Source organism: Argentina silus, assembly GCF_951799395.1.
Source record: "Argentina silus genome assembly, chromosome: 1".
NCBI classification, from domain to species: domain Eukaryota; kingdom Metazoa; phylum Chordata; class Actinopteri; order Argentiniformes; family Argentinidae; genus Argentina; species Argentina silus.
Genome location: NC_139655.1, coordinates 37,655,823 through 37,678,372, shown reverse-complemented (window position 1 = coordinate 37,678,372; position 22,550 = coordinate 37,655,823). Strand labels below are relative to the sequence as shown.

Genomic DNA, 22,550 nt, shown 5'->3' with positions numbered 1-22,550 from the left:
GCCAATAGTAGCTATAGCTAGCCCCATGCTACCCAGTAGTACTACCAACTCTGGTTATTATAACAAGCATTAATGTTCAACATTGCTGTACACATCCTACCAGACATAGCATGCAATAAAGATCAGGCAGATCAGCAAAAATAAAGACAGCTTGAAATAAACAATGACATTAACCCAATTGGTATTTCACATTTATTTCTGGAAAAAAAACAAAAAAACATGCAGCATTGTGTTGATTCAGTAGCTAGTTACCCCAAACTAAACTGAACTGCACTAGATCCCTGGCCTGTGGTTGACAGCTGTCAATCAATGTCATAAGGTCCTGCAGGATTTGGTTTGGTTGCTGCTAGCAAGCTGCGGCTAACAGCCAACTGCTAGCTGCTTAGCAACCGAAAGTCTCATGCCGACCCTCATGATGTCACTTAATGACGAAATGGCAATGTATTATGGGTATACAAATGTCAATAACTTCATATAAACTCGCCAAAACATAAGTACATGTTTGAATATAAGTGATTATATTTTGAATAAAGAGCGTTTAGGTGGAATGTTACCATACTAAATAAGATCGTAGATAATTACACACGTAAAACATGAAGCGCAAATGCAAAATCAGTTACGATTACGGATGAACAATTACGCCTTTGATATTACATACACATCTTGTTTTACAACTCTGAAGTACAATATTACATTACGAGTTTTATAAGTCTCATTTAACCATTAAAATAAACTTTAATGTAATGGCCAGCAAAGCGAGCTGAAGCTAGCAAGAACAAGCAGTAACAAAACCGGAATAAATCTTGCATGTTTTCAAGTTAAACGTCTCCATTCTCTTTTTTTATAAAGGAACCGCATAATTTGTTTGCGATGGAACTTTTCACCATACTGTAGGTCTAAAGCGTGTGTGCTGTCTGTACAGCACGACAAGTCGGCTTTGGCAACTGCTAGTCTTGTCTTGTACGTTATAGGCGGTCACCGCGGCTGAAACTTATTATTATAACATATAGTTGAATTTTCTATTGAGTAAAACATACAGAAATACATTTGGGAGCCCCTTCGCAATATGAAAGGGGGCGACTTATTGAGGCGGGCATTACAGAGGAGTCAGAAGGTGTAGACCTTCAGTTCTTGTTGGCCGAAATAAGTTAAATACCCAATATGTGGCTGGTTTATTCCACCAATTCTAAAGTTTCCCACTATAGTTGTTTTTGATCTTACTTTTGTATAAATGTATCAAATACGAATACAATTATATTAGAAAGAAATAATGACAGGCGTTTTTGTCAGCTGGGGTGGGTTGAGCTTTATGTGGTTTGTGTCCATGATACGTGAGCGAGAGTGAGTAGCTGACATGCCCTTATGCACAACCTAAAAGTCATCTGTCATCAAGATGGGGTCACCTAAACTTGAAGTAGCCTACATGCAGATACAAATATATGTCTCAGTTAAAGTGGGATAGAAAGAATCTGCAGATTAACCAAATCAAGTGATGTCCCAGAGCAACTTGCTCTAACTCCCACCCTATCCATCCTGCAGTACAAACAAGCCATAAGAGTATATTAGGCACTACAGGGCAAATTTAGTGTGTTTGTGGGGAAACATTGAGCAGTCCTTATAACCAAATCCAGTGAGTTAGAGCAAATTGCCCCGGATTTGGTTGGTAAATAGGTCCTGGAGCCCCAGCCCCGGGTAGGGGTGGGGTGAGGTCGACATAGGGCGAGGTCAGGCCGGGTAGAAGAGGGGGAGATGGGGGTGGAGGGGAGAGGAAGAGGAGGAGAAATGAGAGGCAGAGAGGGATATGTGAGGGACAGAGAAGGGGGAAAGGTGAGGGTGAGAGATGGGCAGAGGTAAGGGGCAGATTTGTGGTGTTGTGGTGCACAGGTTTGAACTCTGTCGGTCACATGTAGGGAAATTCCTCTGTAGAGGAATCATCTCAATCAAATTGAGTCAATCACTATCCAAGTGATGTTTTGTTTAATTTTAATAGGGTCTCATCTACAGTACATTTTCTAAATGAAACAAGTTGGTAAGCATAGCCTTCAGACACTTTGACACTTTGGTAGTGAGACTATCTTTCCATTCGGAAACCATTGTTGTCCCACCTTATCTACATCTTGTTATCAAATTATCAATTTAAGTTTTTAAATGCGTGTAGACAAAATCCTCTATACTGTATATGCTGACAATTTTGTGGCAAGAACATTTCACTAGACCCTTCCAACCTTTGTGATAGGATTTGGGGAAATGCAGTAATGAGTAAAGCTCATAACACTTTGGCCATCTTCTGCTTGCACCTGAAACTCTTGTATATCTCTCCTAACTCTGTAGTCCTTCCATTAATTAAGATTTCTTCCATTATTCCCTGTATGGCCTTCTTTCATATAACATAATACATACTGATGGATTTTAATTGATTTAACGAACATAATCCTATTATTGTAAAGATTGATTTCATACACTATTTTCGATTTTCAACATGACTCTAACCATTGTCCCACCATTTTCAAAGCGGGATGGTGCTATAAAGTTAACTTATATGACATTTAATAACAGTTCATTAATATCCATCAATTTACAGAGTACTATAAAATAGAACACTACTAATTATATTAATTTACACATTAGCCCTTTTTCTGAGCGACAGTCCTTCACTGTGTTACATAGGCATACGCTGAGGTCATTAAATCAGATGTAGCCTTCAATGGAAGATGACAATATAGGAGCCCAATAAAAAATTAATGATGATTAATTGATTTTAATGATGACTTATGCATAATAAATAGTTTATCATGACAATAAAGATGTGAACAAGAGAGCAAGATGTTGAAAATGATGAGACTGTTATGATATGTGATATAAATTATTCATTTGCTAGGGCATCATTTGATGGCAATCCATTACTTTCATGCCTAAGACGATGGTGAAGATAAAGGACAATGAAATTGAAATTATTATTATGATTTGGCCTACTGAAGATTTCAAATTAAAAAATGGTGACCGCAATGGTTAGGCTGCATTGTATTTTGTAATGATTGTAATGATGAACCGTGTCCAACTAATATAATAGTGGCAACATATTTATAACGACATATATCATTATTATTAATTTACTGCAATTGCTACACAATTTGTGATTGGTCTACTACATGGATTCACCCCCCAAAATGGCCTGGCTACTTATAATGCCCAGATGCCCAGATAATTCAGCATTTTCACCTTGATGTTGATGAGCTGTGCTAGCATGAGTTTATTGGCAACGTGAGTCTTTGTAGTCTTGCATCTCAAATTGTAGGCATAGGCATATTTACTGTACATTAGCCTACACATTGTTGAGCACACTGAAGTTAGCAGCCTCGTTTGTCTCTCATGAGTTTCGCCAGTCTCCAGGTGTGTTATATTCTACGACAGGTTAATTTTATATTTTTTCTACATCCATTTGGTGGAATTTTTACACTTTTAGTTATGCAGTATGTCATGTCTTAAAATAAATCCAAACCATTTACATACCTGTTGACACAATTACAGTGAGATGCTAATCAAGGCTTGATGGAACTGAGGGACACTGCCCTGAGTGAACATCATGAGTTGCAATCAACAATAGTCAATCATGGGGAGTGATGGAAGATATTAAGAAGGCTTATCTGGCTTTTTAAAATTCAGTGATATTTGGACCATGTTTTCTGTGTGATGGTAATTTACTTCAGATGATGATGTCAAGTGGATCATCACTGTATGCATTGTGGCTGAAGGCAAGGCTTTCTATAAGTGTACTGCATCTTTACCATTCTCTCGTGATTGATAAAACAGTGTTAATTAATTCCTCAAATCATTACCGTTTGAGTCAACTTCGAATGCACTACTCAAGTTTCTCACATTACCTAATTCCTATATCTTTCAGGTTAGGCTACTTCAATGTGTCCGTTCTTTTACAGTCATTGGTCCCATACAGGAAGGTTAACTCTACCGGACCAAAGTGGATGAAAGAAACCCACATGCTCACCTTAGAAGGCCCTGCTCCTTTAAAGGTCACATGAAGTGCACTGGAAACTATAAAAGTGCTCCTTCGTTCTCGTGTTTTAATATGCACCAACGGCTTTCTTCTACCGTAATGCAAAAAAATGATGATAGTATCATAAGAAACGGTAATATGGTTTCCCATAATGTTTCCCATAAAGGTATGATGTGGCTTTGGTACTGTCATATACTGTTCTTACTGGTGTACTGTGCAACACTACTGCAGACAGCTGAATTAGTCACAGCTACAGAGAGAAGTGGCTACAGGGTTTGAGTTCTGATCAAGAGTGTCTGCATTGAAAATGATTACCCTGAGTTTCTTCAGGTAATATATTTAGACCACTTTAATGAGCTTAATTCTGTTTCACTCTCTTTGTCTATTATACCCACCCTGTGTTTATCCTACTCTTCTTGCTCACTCCCTGAGACTGGATGAGTCATGGTGATTGTGATGGAATGTAATGGGTACATGGTGTGATGATGCATGGTTGTTTTCTCATTGCCAGACCTAACTAACTAACCAATTAACATTGACTTTATGTCTGACTTTGTCCTCAAACACTCCCTGGTTGTCATTCCATTCCACTCTTAAAATGGTCTTAAATGGGCCTGTTCATTGAAATGATCTCATTGTTTGTAAAGCGATGTTAACTGGGGTAAAATGAAATGACAAGTTGACATCACAGGTCATTGAGTGCGCTAGAGTTGGGGCAGCTCAAGCTTCAGAACCTCTCTCTCTCTCTCTCTCTCTCTCTCTCTCTCTCTCTCTCTGGCTACCGTAGCAGGCTCAAAATCATCCACAGTGTCACTGATCATGACTAGCGCATTGCATATTCCATTTAATTCATTTAATAAACGTCAGCTTCTGTGCTTGGCGAGTGTAATGGAAAAATAACGGTATGGACAGTGTGGCAGGAATTATACCTGTGTAAGTTTGTAGACCATTTGCTACCAGTAATACCATACACCGGCCCAACCCTATTGTACACATAATTGGGTGAATAGGAAAAAACTGTCTGGAATGCAGGGTATTTGCCATGGATTCAAACAAGCAGATAGTGTCTTAATTATTATCATTAAAGGGGCAATATAGGATTCAAATGACAAAGTGGTCACCCCACCACATTTTCTTTTCCCACAGCTGAGGGATGGGGCTGGATAAATGTAACCACTCTCAAATTCATAGATGGAGCCATGGATGCGACTGACTATCCATGAGATCAGATACCAGGGTAAAGTAAAATACCCATCAAGCTATACAGTGTTTGTTTACAATTGCATTGTTTAGAAACAATGGAGTATACCAAGCTTATATTTTGGGTTCTGATGGGTTAAGACAGTTGAACTAAACTCATGAGGCATTTCTAAGTTATATTCTTCAAGAATCAATGGCTTTATATCATTAATTTAAAAGTCCCAAAATGTATGGACCAATTACAGAATGCCCCTTTAATAATCAGACTGAATGTAGAATGCTCTTTCTCATACTTTTCATGTTTACGTTTTTGAAAATGAAATCCATAAAACAATCAATTAATGAATTAATACAATTAATTTGTATGGCCTTACATATGATAAAATTAAATTAATTGATGATGAGTCAACCATTTTCTAGGCATCATTCTGTGCCAAGTTTGTGCTGAAATTTCGTTGTATGAAATGTAGGCACATATGTCAGAGTATGTGTACAGCACGCTTCTGTTGGCACTGTCTGTGTGGACGTGCCTTGCTACAGTATGTGTGTACAGGCCATGTCCAGCACCTAAATGTAGGAACAGACTGTGTTTGGTGTGTATATCATATGTATACTGTCAATGTGAGTATGTTTGGGAGACTGAGCACAGTCAAAGCAGATGGCTATTGCAGTAGGGAGGAATAACTCCATAGGAATGTCTCAGCATTCTCTGAGGTTGACAGTCCCACCATGCACCTGGCCCTCTTTTTTTGTGGCGGTGAATTCCAACCCCTACTTCCACCTACCTAGCCTGCATTGCTGTGCACATGGTCAGGAATGTCATGGAACATATGGAGAGAAAGCCAGTATTTTTAAATGATAAATGATTTTATCAGCACTCTTATGCAGTGTTTAACAAACTATATGACTCTATGCACAGGGACACATTTACTTTAAGAACTGTACAGCTTCAAAGTTTGTTAACGGAATGACTCTAAAATCTCCCTGGGTTTTTTATGTATCCATAGTTCCCCAAAACACTCTTAAATATCTGCTCCAAATTAAGGTTAAAATATGTCTGCAGAAAGAGTGGAGTGTCTATCATATGATACCTCAAATTACCTAAAATATCTCTTTTGGTTGTTGAGCTACAGTAAGTAACGTGGATTTACATCCGGTAACAGAATTATGGTAACAGAATGACTAAATGGGTCCCCTACAGAAATGCATAATTTCTGGATTTGAATATCATTCTGTACATGATGATGTAGCTAAAATAGGGAAACAAAGGTAGAAGTATACAGTTGACACTCTCATTAAGGTAATAATGTATTATTTTATCAACTTAAATATAATTATAATGTCTTAGGGACACCACACCATATGTGTCAGTGCACTCTTTCATGATGAACATACATCCCTTGATGTCATTTTTGCAGAAGTATGCAACCTGTATGTCATCATTCACAATGCTCCATATTTGTGTGATTTCCTGGCTTTGCTTTCCCCACTGTACTCAACAACAGAAGTCTCCATTTATTGGAGCATGAGATGAGGATGTTGATGCGGTGGTTGATGATGATGTTGACACAGTGGTTTGTAACTAATACTGTATGATTTCTAGAGCCGACCAATACTAGATGTTTGGGTCCGATACCGATGCAATGGCAAAATATATATACTCTTAATGCTCTTAAAATATATATATCTTAATAATTACCTCTTTGGTCATCCACTGTTGAAGTCTTCCTTGGCCTACCAAGGCCGTCTGCTATTTCTGAGCTCACCAGTGCTTTTTTTCCTTTTAATGGTGTTACAAACTGTTGATTTTGGTAGGCTTAAGGTTTTGGCTATGTTTCTGATTATTTCTGATATTTCAACCTCATAATGGCTTCCTTGACTTTCATCTTTGGTCTTCATGTTGACAGACTCCAATAGCAGACTCCAGAGCGAAACGCAAAGCCTAAAATCAATACTAGACATTGAGAGCTCTCTTATGACTGCACAAACGATGTGACAAAACACACTGAACCAGAAACACCTGTCAAGCCAATTGTCCCATCACTTTTGGATACCCTGAAATAGGGGGACTATGCAAAAAAAAACAGTTGTAATTTCTAAATGGTAAAACCAGTATGTACACAAATACCATCTAATACAAGCTCAGAATCTGTACTTTAACCTCATAGTAATCGTTTGGTTTAAAATCCAAACTTTCTTTAGAGCCAAACAAAGAAAAACATGCTTCACTGTCTCATTACTTACACAGGGCACTGTATTTTGCTCTGGAAAAAACGAATAACACAGATTTTCTATACATTCGGAATGTGAGGCTGACGCACATCGTTGGTGCTGTATCGGTGAATTATCGGAAGAATATGTGCAGATGTAGATATTTCTTTAAAAGGCCAGAATCAGCTGATAACATCGGTGCTCTGATATATCTGTCAGACTTTAATGATTTCCCACAGTTTTTTGGCTGTACTCTTTTGGAACTCTGTTATGTTCCATGTACAATAGAACCCTTTTGGGTTCCATGTAGAACCCTCTGTGTAAAGGGTTCTACATGGAACCCAAAAGCGTTCTACATGGAACCCAAAAAGGTTCCTTAAAGGGTTCTCCCACAGGGACAGGTTCTGTACAACCTGTATTTGATATGATCCTCATGGGTCGTTTTACACAGAGCAGTAGGCTACAACATCTTGTTTCGCTGCAGGTCACTCATTCAAGCTCCTTGGTCTGATATATAGAAATCAGATACATTTCTTTTTTTTAATTAGATGTCAACTTAAGCATTAGATTATTTATCTGTTCAATTATGAGGTACAGCCCTATTCATTACAAGTATTTAATATATCAATGTGCTTGTGTACACAGGACATTATGTGATATATATATATATTTAATGTTTTGTCTCCCCCTGTCCTAGGCCCAGGATAAGAGGAAAGCTCTGGAGGAGACCAAAGCCTACACCACCCAGTCTCTGGCCAGTGTGGCCTACCAGATCAATGCCTTAGCCAACAATGTGCTGCAGCTGCTGGACATCCAGGCCTCGCAGCTGCGCAGGATGGAGTCCTCCATCAACCACATCTCTCAGGTCAGGACACACACACACACACACACAAACACACACACTTATGCACATACACAGACTCAAATGTGCACTCACACAAACATTATCCATTCTCAGCCCTGGCATTCATACAATTTGACACTCCCCAAAATATCATAGCAATCTATTGAAAATATGCAACCTAGTAAATGCTGTATTCCTAGGGATGCAAATTCAGGTGATTTTACAGGCCTTAATTTGCTCATTCATAAGCTATCCACAGTCTAGCAACTAGCTTGTGATTGACCTCATATAGTACATAAGGCCATGGCTGGAATGAAATTCTGAACGCTTCTCATCATGCTCTGCAATATCAGATGTGAGAAACGCTCTACTCAGAATCTTTACTGTCCACTGCATGCTGTGTAATTGAGTGGAGAGGCTGGGAAAGCCTGTCATAAAAGAGATAGCTATTGATCCTTCAGGAGGTCCTATATTTCCCTGAGATATTCCCCCTGTCTAAGTCATTGTACTGTGTAGACTCTTCACTGTACAGCAGTGGCTGAGGTGACTCTGGTAGGCAGTTTTGCTCCTGGGGAGCCATTGTGTCATATGTCTTTAGTTTCAGTGACCATGTATTACCTCACATATTTAAAAAAAAAAAATATGTTTTTTTAGGGCATTTCTGCTTTATTGGGATAGAGACAGTAGAGATTGACAGGAAGGATGGGTGAGAGAGAGGAGGGATGACATGCAGGATATGTCGATGGCCAGAATCGAACCAGGGACCTTGCAATGACATGGTAGGCGCCTTAGTCAGCTACGCCACTGAGCGCCCCTTACCTCACATATTTGATCATGGTTGAACCTATAGTATGCGACTCCCACCTTTAGTTCAAGAGTTGAGATTTGTGGTCGATACAAATGGTTTATGCTCACACTAAGACAAAAGCATGCTGACACTGCATGTTTCCAGGATGTTCCTTGGGTTTTCACACCCTTTGAGGGGTTTATGTTGGAAACATATGAATCTTGGGTGAGAGGTTGGGTAAGAATTAATTGGTATTAACGTCTTATAGAAACATCCCCAGAACTACAATCTTGACCAAGCTCAGCAAGATGAAACGGCTCAGAACAGGTGTAGAACACCAGTAAATAGGTGTTCCGGGCTGAGAGGGGGGAGCATTGATCACCATTCACAGTGGATGATCAAACGTTCACTGTCTTTGTAACAGCCACATTTAAACATTTTTAAATCACATGGCTGGCGCCACCAAATCCACTACAAGTGCTATTGAATCTCCTATCCTATGCACACGGAGATACGAATCAGTGCAATGAAGTGTGTGAAGATGACCCCCTCAACCCACTCTATCCCCCTGTCATAGCCCATAGACCACAAGTCATCTCTCATCATGCCTCACTGATAAATCCTCAGCATTCCCAGTCAAGGGCATTCTCACCACCTGGAATAATACCACTGGTGCATAATGCCTAGGAGAATTCATGCTCTCTAATATTTACCAATGGACAGGGAATGACTTGCAACTGGTGGGGAAAAATGTATCTCACACACACTTAAAGTAGTATTTTGGTTAGAAGTCTCAGACATAGATACAGTTAGGTCCGGAAATATTTGGACAGTGGCACAGTTTTCATAATTTTGGCTCTGTACGCCACCACAATGGATTTGAAATGAAACAATCGAGATGCAATTGAAGGGCAGACTTTCAGCTTTAATTCAAGGGGTAGAACAAAAATATTGTATGAAACGTTTCGGAATTGAAACCATTTTTATACACTGTCCCCCATTTTCAGGATCTCAAATGTAATTGGACAAATTAACATAATCATAAATAAAATGTTCATTTTTAATACTTCGTCGAGAATCCTTTGCAGGCAATGACTGCCTGAAGTCTAGAACCCATGGACCACCAAATGCTGGGTTTCCTCCTTTGTGATGCTTTACCAAGCCTTTACTGCAGCTGTCTTCAGTTGTTTGTTCGTGGGGCTTTCTGCCTTTAGTTTTGTCTTCAGCAAGTGAAATGCATGCTTGATCGGGTTGAGATCAGGTGATTGACTCAGCCATTGCAGAATATTCAATTTCTTTGCCTTAAAAAACTATGTTTTGGGTCATTGTCCATCTGTACTGTGAAGCGCCGTCCAATCAACTTTGCTGAATTTGGCTGAATCTGAGCAGACAGTATATTCCTAAACCTAAATTCATCCGGCTGCTTCTGTCTTCTGTCATATCATCAATAAACACTAGTGACCCAGTGCCATTGGAATGCCATGCATGCCCATGCCATCACACTGCCTCTACCATGTTTTATAGATGATGTGGTATGCTTCGGATCATGAGCAGTTCGAAGCCTTCTCCATACTTTTTTCTTCCCTTCATTCTGGTACAGGTTGATCTTAGTTTCATCTGTCCAAAGAATGCTGTTCCATAAAAGGGCTGGCTTTTTTAGATGTTTTTTGGCAAAGTCTAATCCGGCGTCTGCACTTTAAGCCCATATTCGTTATGTAACTGTAACTTGAATATGTTTTGGTAAACAGCTAAAATAACAAAAATTGTGTCAGAGTCCAAATATATATGGACCTAACTATTTCTGCAGATTTGCAGGCTGATGGCTTACACGTTGTCTTACCATCTGTTCCTGGGGAGATAGCTGGATTTAAATGCCAGACAGATGTTTATCATTGGAGATTACACCAGCAACATTTATAGAGAGAGAGAGGGTTGGTCTCAAAGGTTAGATAACATGAGTTGTGTCTAGACACTTTTAGGACAGTGAGGATTGTCCCCATAACCTAAGAAAATGTTATTGAGTGAGTTTTGAGGCAGGGAAGCTATAGATCTTAGGGAAGGTATATCGTAATTAGCAATTAATATGGATGGTCTACAATTGTCAGTTTCCAAGTAACAGTGTGTAGTATGCTTCCAAGTTGACTAAGTGAACAATAGTGGAACCAATCCAACTTCAAATCAAAAATCAATCTTTTGTCACTTTCTTACTCTGGTTATTTCTGTTCTTTAGTCTCTTACACTCTTGCTTCAGTCTTTCATTTTACAGGCTCCAATTTTGTGAGTCCACCCTTGGCCCACTATCTCTGTTTTAGGCAGGAAATGGGCGGGGTTTTATGCTGTTTCCCATCTGAAACTGGGCATGACCATTCTATTTCCTCTCCAAAAATAAGTGCAGAGCATGTTCTCTATTTTAAGAGTTTGGCAACCGCTCGTGAACTACATTTACGAATGTATTGCTTGAATCATTGTAACTTGTTTCAAGGCAAATATCAAGTGGTGTTTATACTGTCATCATGGTTTGTTGTCATCCACGATAGCTAGCGAACATTTCAGCTAATATTTTTGTGAACACATTTGATTTTCTTTCAGTCATCCGCGTATTCTCCCTGTCCAAAACAATCTGTTGTTACTATGCACGTTGCAAACATTCCATTGTTGCGAAGAAAATGACCATATTCCATTCCTTGAGAATGATGCCCTACTCGTCACAATCGATCGACTCATGTAGTAATGTTTCTTTGTAAATGGCACCAACCCGGTAAAGTCCTCGGTCAAATCTTTTGGTGTGAATGGGTCAAAAGAAGAACCCCTCTGATCATGAACCCGGGTAATACCTATATATATATGCCATTTAGCTGACGCTTTTATCCAAAGCGACTTACATTGCAGTGAGTGCATACATTTCAGTATATATGGTCCCAGCGGGAATCAAACCCACAACCTCAGCGTTGTTAGCACCATGCTCTACCAACTGAGCCACCTGGGTTATTTGGTGTGACTGTCGCTCTCGAGCCCCTATAGCAACATTACTCCATTAAATTCTCTATTTCTCTCATTCTATTTCTCTCATCCTCATTCTTACATACATGAGTATACATACACACATACACACCCTTACAAAACTGCAGTGATGAAGTAAAAAACACTGAAGTTTTACTGGAGTAGAGAAATAACTGCAGTTTATCTAATTTAGATGCAGTCAACACTTTTACTGCAGTTTCCGGCTGCCAAGTGAAGTGACACGATTGCCTAGATCAGTGAGTCAAAGACATCAGTTGAAAGGAAAAGTGCCTGGAGGACTTTCCTCTTCATTTTACCCTTAATCCTTCTAGGGTTGCTCCCCATCCTGTACTTTAATCATTGGATGCTTCTTGCATATGGCATTTACTCACTGACCAAGTAAACTGTTCAGATCTCTGAAATGGAGAATGCTAATCTGGCGAGTTTGTGCTCCAGACAGAGCTGCTGTATGGCAAAGAAAATGTCTCGTTTAATGTTCATCTCCTCGCACACTTTGCAGAGAGTGATGGGAGACACTGACCATTGTCTTTAACATCAGCATTTCCTTTTGAGAGTAATGGTGGAAAACTCCTGAAAATGTTCAATGGTACTCAACATGTACCAATGCAGACACAGAAAAGCTAACTAGATTTAAAGAACTCAACAAAGTTGTGATTTAATGACCTCAGTCAAGAATGTATGTACTAATGAACTCAGTCAAGAGAATAGTGTGTTCAGTGACTTCCTGAATACAGTACTGAGAGGGCACGCCTAAAAAAGAATTGATCAAGTGGAACAATGTAGTTTGTTTGGGCAAGGTATCATACAGGAACTGCCTCTGTCTCATCAACGTGCCAAATCGCAGTGCAACAGATAGGGGTTCACAAATAGGAGTTCAGCTACACGGTATGAGAGGCACCTGTTTTAAAAGGTTTGTCTCTCATGGCACATTGTGCTCAACACACCAGTACATGTACAAAATGTAAATGTAGTTCACAGTATTTAAGATGCAACTCTTTGGTAACAGTCATAAACAATGTTGGAAACAGAAGTCACAACATTGTTTTTAAAACCTCTGCAACGTGTCTGAGCAAGTTGTCATTCTTACAAATGTGGCACATACTAAACCCTTTCTGAAAAGAAGGACAGATTACATATGTGCTGATTCTCACATGTTGTATGTCAAATTCAACCCTAATCTTGGGGCCATGTATTCCTCCCAGATCACGAACAAGTGCATTGAGGTAGGAGTGGAAGGTGATGGAATTGTTCTTATGCCATTACTAAACAAGCATGAGCTAAAGCCCCTATTCATTATAAAGCAGATTGTACAGGTGTGCAACTGGGTTGAGAATATCTTTGAATACATTTTGAGGTGATTTCTTCCTGGCGGCAATATTGAGTGGGTTGTCTAGGTATTCCTCTTCCTCCCTGTCCTGTAGGACCTGGTTCCTGTTTGAAAGGGTAAGGCACAATTTCTCTATTGTTTTCTTATCTTTGAGGAGGTCCACATTACAGCAGGTTTTTGTGTTCTTTGGTGCCAAGTTCTCCTTAAGCTTCAGTCTTGGCCTGGCTACTGCTCCTCTTAGGACAAGGACATCTTGCAGTGACCGACTGAATTTCTGCCCTATACTGATGTGATTGATCTGGTTCTTGGCCCTCTGGTCAAGGGAGATCCATGTTGCCTTGTTGATTCTGTTGTGACAAAACTCACTCGATAATGAGCCTGTTGGATGCAAATGGATTTGGCCAGCATCTCCCCAAAGACCTTTGGTCTTTGCTGCAGATGCATCTCCAAGACAATAGTTTGTCCTCTACCAACTATCTTTTTGATAAAACATTCCGCAATGCGAAAGGGAAAATGTAGAGTCAGTCAAAAGCTGGAGCAGGGTTCTCCCCAAAGAATGTAGGAGGGCTTGTCGACTTGGCATAGCATCACTATGGAAACATTTCAGAGCAAATGAAACTGATATGTAGTAATGATGGAGTAACTATGAGAGTAACTTTGATAGCCAATGACATTGTTGTTAAAACAAAAGTGAAAGCATTATTATATTCCTCAGTTAATTCAGCGTTTTAGCGCATTTTGACATGAATAAATGCAAGTCGGTTTTGATGATGCAAACCTGCACCACCTTGTTCAAAAATCCTGAGGAGAACCCTGCTGGAGAGACTAATGCAGTGAAATGTAATATTTAATACATAATAATACAATACTAATAATAATGTATAATATTATAATACATAACAATATAGACTCACTTTGCACTTTATTAGGAACACCTGTACACCTTCTCATGGTGGAGGTGGTGTAATGGTGTGGGGAATGTTTTCTTGGCACACTTTGGGCCTGTTAATACCAATCAATCATCGCTGGAATGCCACAGCCTATTTGAGTATTGTTGCTGACCATGTGCATCCCTTCATGGCCACAATTTACCCATCTTCTAATGGCTATTTCCAGCATGATAATGCACCATGTCACAAAGCAAAAGTTGTCTCAAACTGGTTTCATGAACATGACAATGAGTTCAGTGTTCTTCAGTGGCCTTCCCAGTCACCGGATCTGAATCCAATAGAACACCTTTGGGAGATTCACAGCTTGAAAGTGCACTTGAAAAATCTGCAGGAATTGCGAGATGCAATCATGTCATCATGGACTAGAATCTCAAAGGAATATTTCCAATAGTCATCAAAGCTGACAAGAAGAGATATTTGGACAATCTTGCCACAGAAGCAGCCAACAGACTCATTATCGATGTTTGTTTTCACTGTACCTCTCTTTTTCCTTGTGGAATCAATGCCACGAAGAATTGAAGCTGTTTTGAGAAGGGAGGCAAAGGGAGGCCCTACCCAGAATTAGTATGGTGTTCCTAATAAAGTGTTTTGTGGGTGTATATAATAAATATATAAAACAGCATTACAATAAATTGACTTTATATTTTAAATATATATCCCAGGGAAAATGTTAAATCGGGTTACTTTTTCATGTACTGTACACATCCCTTAGTAATCCCTTTGTTCTTTAATATACCAAATCTAACAGTATCACTGATGTGAAAGGGAAAACATCAATGACATGGAACACTGATGATATTCTTGTATTTGAATCCTCTAATTATTCAATTTGGCCCATTCAATGCATGATAAATGAGGTATCAAAAAATGATGGTGCGTGGACTCCAGTGAAACCAAACATCGATAACGAGTCTGTTGGCTGCTTCCGTAGCAATATTGTCCAAATATCTCTTCTTGTCAGCTTTGATGCCTATTTTTCTGATCTTCTCTGTCCTGGTTCTGCTGTTGTATAAGACACCTTCTACTACTCTACCACTGGCCAAGTCCCTCCTCAAAGCCTGCGTTGTCGGCTCCAGTCTTAATTCATTGAGGTTCTGATGGGAGATTTTTATGTTATGTACCTCTCTTTTTCCTTGTCCCGTATACTTTGTAACCTGTTGTTGAAGACGTCTTTTGTTTCCTCCTCCTTGTCATGCGACAGGTTGAGAGACCCCTCTGACAGACTGTGCCCATGTCTATAAGCTTAAAGGCAACTATTTGTTCCTCTCTTAGTTCTGAGCTATAGCTAAATATTTTAGATCAATTTGTTTTGTCGTAGCTTTGTTTTAAAAACGATAGGCTGGCGTAGTTAACAATGTGAGTGATTATGGCTAGTAGACTAAGTTAGAAACTTTGCAGCCACGTCAAAGTAACTTCTACCGGAACTTCAGCTAACTAACATCTATCTTGTAGATGAACGCAAGCTACTTATATCGCCAAGAAAAACATTTCAAAAGGGAAACATAACAATTGAAGAGGTTCCCCAGTTTGCCACCCATGAGGAGTTCTTTGTTGTTGTTTGAATTCTTGAGTCTTTAAGTACAGCACCAACATGTGGACAACTGACATCATATATGAGGTGAAGGTGTGGTCTGTGGCCCTCTACCTTCTAGAGATGGGCACGGTTATTGTAATAATCAATTATTCTAACAGGGGTTTGTATTTGATCAGTTGTGTGAGTATTTGCAAGATGATCCTTTTGGCAACATGCAAACATTTTCAGTTTTTATTTGTTTTGTAACTTTGTCATTATGGGGTTTGTATGTCAATTGAGTATCAAATAGTATACCCAGGTATTTGTACATTTCCATTTCTAAGAAAATAAAGAACAGTAACAACTTCTATGTTTAAGGAATCTTTTACTTGGTTTATCAGGCAGCAGAGCAAGTTCATTCTCTGGGTCCAGCTGTGTGGTCTGAGCCAAGAACAGTTTTCCATCAGTTCTTGTAGTATTTTACCCCTTTGATCTATCACCCAGTCTGAAGCAGGATACAAAGCATTTACATCTTCATGTCATACCAACCTGTGTGTTCATTGGTTTGATAGTTCTTGTCACACTTAACCAATCACTGGGTGTGGTGAAAACCAGTTCCAAATGGTTGGCTTGATTAGCATGTTTCCCAACAGTCTAAATCTTACACATTACAGTGTAGTGGTTGATTTGTCAGTTTTGGTAACCATGGACTTTTTTTTCTGGTGAGACCTGCAAAATGCATGCATTTTTTTGAGAGAGTCTGTATCAGATATGAAGATCATTTTCATCAGCATACAATTAACCTTGGATGAGGCACACACTAAGGGCGAGTCATTAATAAAAGGATTCTTGGAATTTATCCTTTAGTATATTGACGGTGAGAGTGTGGACTTGAGCTATTAAGACAAGTTGGGATCTTCCTGCCAGACACTGTACAAGGTCGGAATGGATATAGAGGAAATGAACAGATTAAATAATTGTAGTTCATTCAGCAGTAGGTGGTTGACAATATTAAATGCTATTTAAAATGTGATGAATGTCATTAAACAAACATTAATACACTTACACATAGTACTGATGCTCACTCCACAGTGATCGGTCTGGGTCTCTGCATAGTTCAGTTTGATGTAGTCAAGGTTTGAGGAGTGTCAGTTTCATCATTTCCTTTAGAAGTTGAATAAAACGTGTGACTCTGTAAAGCTTTATTCAATTCTAACGAATTCTGATGAATGTCACCAAGCCTGAACATGGAGTGGGGAATGCTATCAACTTACAGATAGGGAAATAAAATGCCACTTGACAATGTTTCGAGACAGCTTGCAGGGCTCCAGACTAACTGAAACTAAGTTTCAACACGACTCATGACATTTCACAATCAATAGAATGCATTAGATTTGTGTGGCCAATCCCCAACTGTGCACTTCTATAGATCCTTCCCTGCACTTGTCTCATAAATAGCCCAGCTCAGTGTATTCTAATAACTACTGTATAAAAGAGAGCTTATTCTTTGAAATTGCATTTTGATCCTCCAGAGATGTTTGCAAAATGCATAATACATTACATTGGCTACACCCCTTGATACAGTTACACAGTCACACAGTCACTTGATCATTCAGGGTTGAGGATAATGCGGGATGGAAACATTGTCTTGTTCTGTTGATTTTGTTTCAATTTCAGCTTTGTTATTGTTTGAATCTCAGATTGCCCCTTTAAAGGATAGCCATGGTTAGATCGGATACATTTCTGAACTGTCCCGTTACATGCCGCGTGACAGTATTTGACCAGGAACCAATACTAATTCCATAAAGTGTCTACAACGGATCATTATTTGGCCTATTTTGTCACGACTACTTGAGGGAAAACAATGGCAAAATATACCAAACATATGACGCTGTTTAATCACTGTAATCACATTTAGCAGAGCACCCCAGCTTCTTCCTCGTTCCCCATTCTCTATTCATCTCTCTCTCCCTCTCCTCTCTCTGTCCAGACAGTGGACATCCACAAGGAGAAGGTGGCACGGCGGGAGATCGGCATCCTGACCACCAACAAGAACACGTCGCGCACTCACAAGATCATCGCCCCCGGCAACATGGAGCGGCCAGTCAGGTACATCAGGAAGCCCATTGACTACACGCTGCTGGATGACGTGGGCCACGGTGTCAAAGTAAGAGCCCTCCTGTTGTTTTGTTGCTCCAGGGGTTAATGTGGGATCTGGAGGCGGCATGGTAACCACTAACCACTTGACAAGTCTCCTAAACCTACTAATGGCAGGAACGTTACCCCTTAGCCACAACACGGGACATCTAGCATTCTTTTCTGTCTTAGTTTTGCTCTATAAGCTATTCGTTTGGCATCTGGCCAGCTAGAAAATAACAACAGCTATGTTGACACTACAATATGGTCATCATCAGGCCCCTAGCATCCCAATACCCACATTCTCTTGGGAAAACCCTCTGAATGGAGAACTGAAGGGACACTTTGTCGAAATTCGTTTTACATCGATATTGGTTTCCGCACTGCTTAGCTACTGGTATTTGAAAGGTTCTCAAAACCCTTCCTTGTAATTGATGAAGTATATTCTTTATTTTGATAGACCTTATCTTATGTGGCTAGTCCTGCTATAAATCGTTGGAAGGTAAACATACAATTAGCAACTACTTCACACTTAGAACACTCATGTGAGACTGACTGCCCACTTAATTACCTCACAGAAATCAAGTTAATCAATAAACAGCCCTTTTAGTTAATGAAGTGTGGATTTAACACACTCTTTATCTGTTCATATAGTCAGTTATTCATGGTCAGAGAAGCTTGGCTGGTGTCCTCCCTATCTGTCCAAGAACCTCGAGGTTCACCAGCTGGGAGGGAGGGAGGGAGGGAGAAAGAGAGAAAGAGAGAGAGAGAGTGCCTGTGTGACTGTGAGCAAGTGTGTGAGAGAATCAGACAGGCAGAGATAGATCTGGGCCAAGTGCTGACGCCATCACAACCCCCATGAATTGTGGGGGAATAATCTTTCAGCTCTTTCCAGCTCCTTCTTCGTCTTTTATTCTCCCTCCCGAGGATACCCCCCTCCCCTCCCTCTCTCTTCTTTTCTGTCTCTTCCAGTTTTGTTTAGATTGCTTCAGTCATTGATAATTATTTTGTTACTGTGGTGTGGTATGCAGGAACTGATCGCTCATTACCCTTGCTGTTTCTGTCTTTTGAGATAATGTTTTTTTGTTGATTCTTCTGACATTCACAGCTGCAAATGCAAAGCCAGCTTTCCATTATCTGACCAAAAGAGACAGTACATTTGACTTAACATTGCAAAAGAAACAAAATGCTTGTCATTTCAGTTTTTGTAGCAAGGAGTATAGCAGGAGCAGAATTGCATGTACAGTATATCTCCCTGGAGGTATTGTCTATAGACTGGGTGACTTTACTATCTCGGTTAACATGTTGGCCTGCAGTGAACTGATTGTAGACCTCCATTTTGATTTCTCTGTGATTTCACCGTCTGCTTCACCGCAGACTGAGAGCCCTCTCAGATTTCTGCCTCTCTCCTCTGCACGTGTTGTTAATAATTCAGAGCCATTGATATCAGCCCAGTGCCACGACAACCAGGGCCAGTCTAACACTGCCGTGTGTGTAACCACCGGTTACATATGCATAGCACTTTAATTTGACCTTATTTATGATGTGGCATAAGTGGCTGTATGTGCTACTTCATATGGGTGGTAAATGTGTGCTGTGTGCTGTGTGCATGTGTGCATGTGCGTGCGTGCCTGTGTGTGCGTGTGTGTATAATATGTGTGTGTGTGTGTGTGTGTGTGTGTGAGAGAGAGTGGCTCATTAACGGTGCATCCTCACAGCCTATTTCTCCGGCGTGCGGGTGGAGTCCCTAGGGGCTTGCCTGGGACCATGAATCCATAATCCCTCCTCTCCCCTCACTTGGCCTCTCATTCACCATGTTATTCACCCTACCAGTCATTACTGACAGTTGGCCCTGAAGAAAGCGGTTGAGTTCCAGGTCATCTCCATTGCATTAGTACCACGCAAATCCGAGCAGTTAGACAGTTAGTCCATATTAGTCTCATATTCCTCTCCTCTTTGTCAGTTAACAATGAGCAGTTGTCTTTTCTTGATTTAACCCAAAGAGCTGTGTTGTTCACTTCAAGGTTGTTGGTCTCACTCTTAGTCGTACAGTTTTCTATTTCTCACGATTCAACTAATAAGCATAAATGTTGGTCGAACTCATTTTAACTCCTAACCAATAAGCATGTGTGTTTGTTTCTCCTCTTTTTACTGCCTGCACCCAGTGGCTTAAAGCCAAGGTAAGAGCTGATTCTCATCCTACCCATGATGCTGTTGTCTCCAAGCCCCCATTGCTTTGGATCTCTGTTTCACAATGTTTTCATCTGTACGTACTTAATAACTAATCGTGAACTGATACAGAATTTGCTTTTAGAAATCTTTATAGTGACCACATAACACATTTAGGAGCCATACACTACAATGTCATAGAGTAAGCTTATAGAGTAAACAAATCCAAGGCAATCATATACAGTGGGGGAAATAATTATTTGATCCCCTGCTGATTTTGTTAGTTTGCCCGATTACAAAGAAATGAGCGGTCTATAATTTTTATGGTACTTTTATTTTAACAAATAGAGACAGAATATCAACAAAGAAGTCCAGAAAAAACACATTATATAAAGTTATAAATTCATTTGCATTTGATCGAAGGAAATAAGTATTTGATCCCCAAGCAAAACATGACTTAGTACTTGGTGGAGAAACCCTTGCTGGCAAGCACAGAAGTCAGACGTTTCTTATAGTTGGTCACCAGGTTTGCACACATCTCAGGAGGGATTTTGGTCCACTCCTCTTTACAGATCCTCTCCAAATCCTGAAGGTTTCAAGGCTTTTGCTTGGCAACTCGAAGCTTCAGCTCCCTCCATAAATTTTCGATAGGATTAAGGTCTGGAGACTAGCTAGGCCACTCCATGACCTTAGTGTGCTTCTTCTTGAACCACTCCTTTGTTGCCTTGGCTGTATGTTTTGGGTCATTGTCATGCTGGAAGACCCATCCACGACCCATCCTCAGTGCTCTGGCTGAGGGAAGGAGGTTCTCGTCCAAGATCTTACGGTACATGGTCCCGTCCATTGGCCCCTCAATGCGGTGAAGTCGTCCTGTACCCTTAGCAGAGAAACAACCCCAAAGCATAATGTTCCCACCTCCGTGTTTGACGGTGGGGATGGTGTTCTTGGGATTGTAGCATTCAGCATTTCTCTCCCTCCAAACCTGAAGAGTCGAATTTATGCCAAAGAGTTCAATTTTGGTCTCATCTGACCACATCACCTTCTCCCAAGCATTCTCTGAATCATTTAGGTGTTCATTGGCAAACTTCAGATGGGCCTGTACATGTGCCTTCTTGAGCAGGGGGACCTTGCGGGCACTGCATGATTTCAATCCGTTACGGTGTAGTGTGTTACCAATGGTTTTCTTGGTGACTGTGGTCCCAGCTGCCTTAAGATCATTACCAAGCTCCTCCCGTGTAGTTCTGGGCTGATCCCTCACCCTTCTCATGATCATCCTTACCCCACAAGGCAAGATCTTGCATGGAGCTCCAGGCCGAGGGCGATTGATGGTTATTTTGTATTTCTTCCATTTTCTAATAATTGCACCAACAGTTGTCTCCTTCTCACCAAGCTTCTTGCTGATGGTCTTGTAGCCCATTCCAGCCTTGTGCAGGTCTACAACTCTTACCCTGATGTCCTTTGAATGTTCTTTGGTCTTGCCCATGGTGGTGGAGAGGTTGGAATGGAAGAGATTGATTCTATTGACAGGTGTCTTTTATACCCATAACAAGCAGAGATTAGGAGTACTTTTCCTAAAGTGACAGGACTAATCTGTGTGCCTCATGGGCATATAACCGGTCTGTATGAGCCAGAATTCTTGCTGGTTTGTAGGGGATCAAATACTTATTTCCTTCGATCAAATGCAAATTAATTTATAACTTTATATAATGTGTTTTTTCTGGACTTCTTTGTTGATATTCTGTCTCTATTTGTTAAACTAAAAGTACCATAAAAATTATATAAATCATTTCTTTGTAATCGGGCAAACTAACAAAATCAGCAGGGGATCAAATAATTATTTCCCCCACTGTATGTAAGCCATTTTTGACATAAGCCTGTGTGAATGTTGATGATGGGTTGAAACAGTCTCAAGTCCCCTGTACTCATATTTGCAATTCTATTTATCAATATATTCTAACACATAGTTTCATGTAACACTGTCACATAAGGTAACTTATTGGACTTCTAGATAATGTGTTAATAATAAATAATACATTGAATTTGTTAATGTGCTTTTCATGAAAAACAGTCTCAAAGTGCTACAGTAAGTGCTTTAAAAATAAATAAAAGCAAGAACTTAAGGGATTCATTTTTCATTCATTTTTCTTTTTCTTCTTTTGGCTCTACACTCCAAAATGTTGGATTTGAAATCAAACAATTACTATGAGGTAGTAAGTCGATATTTTCAGCTTTTATTTGATGGTATTTGTGTACATATTGGTTTCACCATTCAGAAATTACAACACTTTCTATGCATAGTCTCCCTATTTAAGTCTACCCAAAAGTGTGTGCGGGGCACTGTATTTCACATACTGAGGTCACAGACCGCTCCCACGCGATC

General features: G+C 40.0%; 1 protein-coding gene across 2 annotated transcripts in view; it reads left to right on the top strand.

The window, feature by feature from the left end:
• Nucleotides 1-22,550, top strand: part of LOC310803370 (abl interactor 1-like) — a 34,859-nt gene that overhangs the window by 5,671 nt on the left and 6,638 nt on the right. For both annotated transcript variants that reach the window (XM_083668111.1, XM_083668110.1), the window contains exons 2-4: nt 8,121-8,288; nt 17,856-18,032; nt 20,167-20,181. In XM_083668111.1, coding sequence (XP_083524237.1) covers nt 8,121-8,288; nt 17,856-18,032; nt 20,167-20,181 — 360 coding nt within the window. The remainder of the gene's footprint in view (nt 1-8,120; nt 8,289-17,855; nt 18,033-20,166; nt 20,182-22,550) is intronic.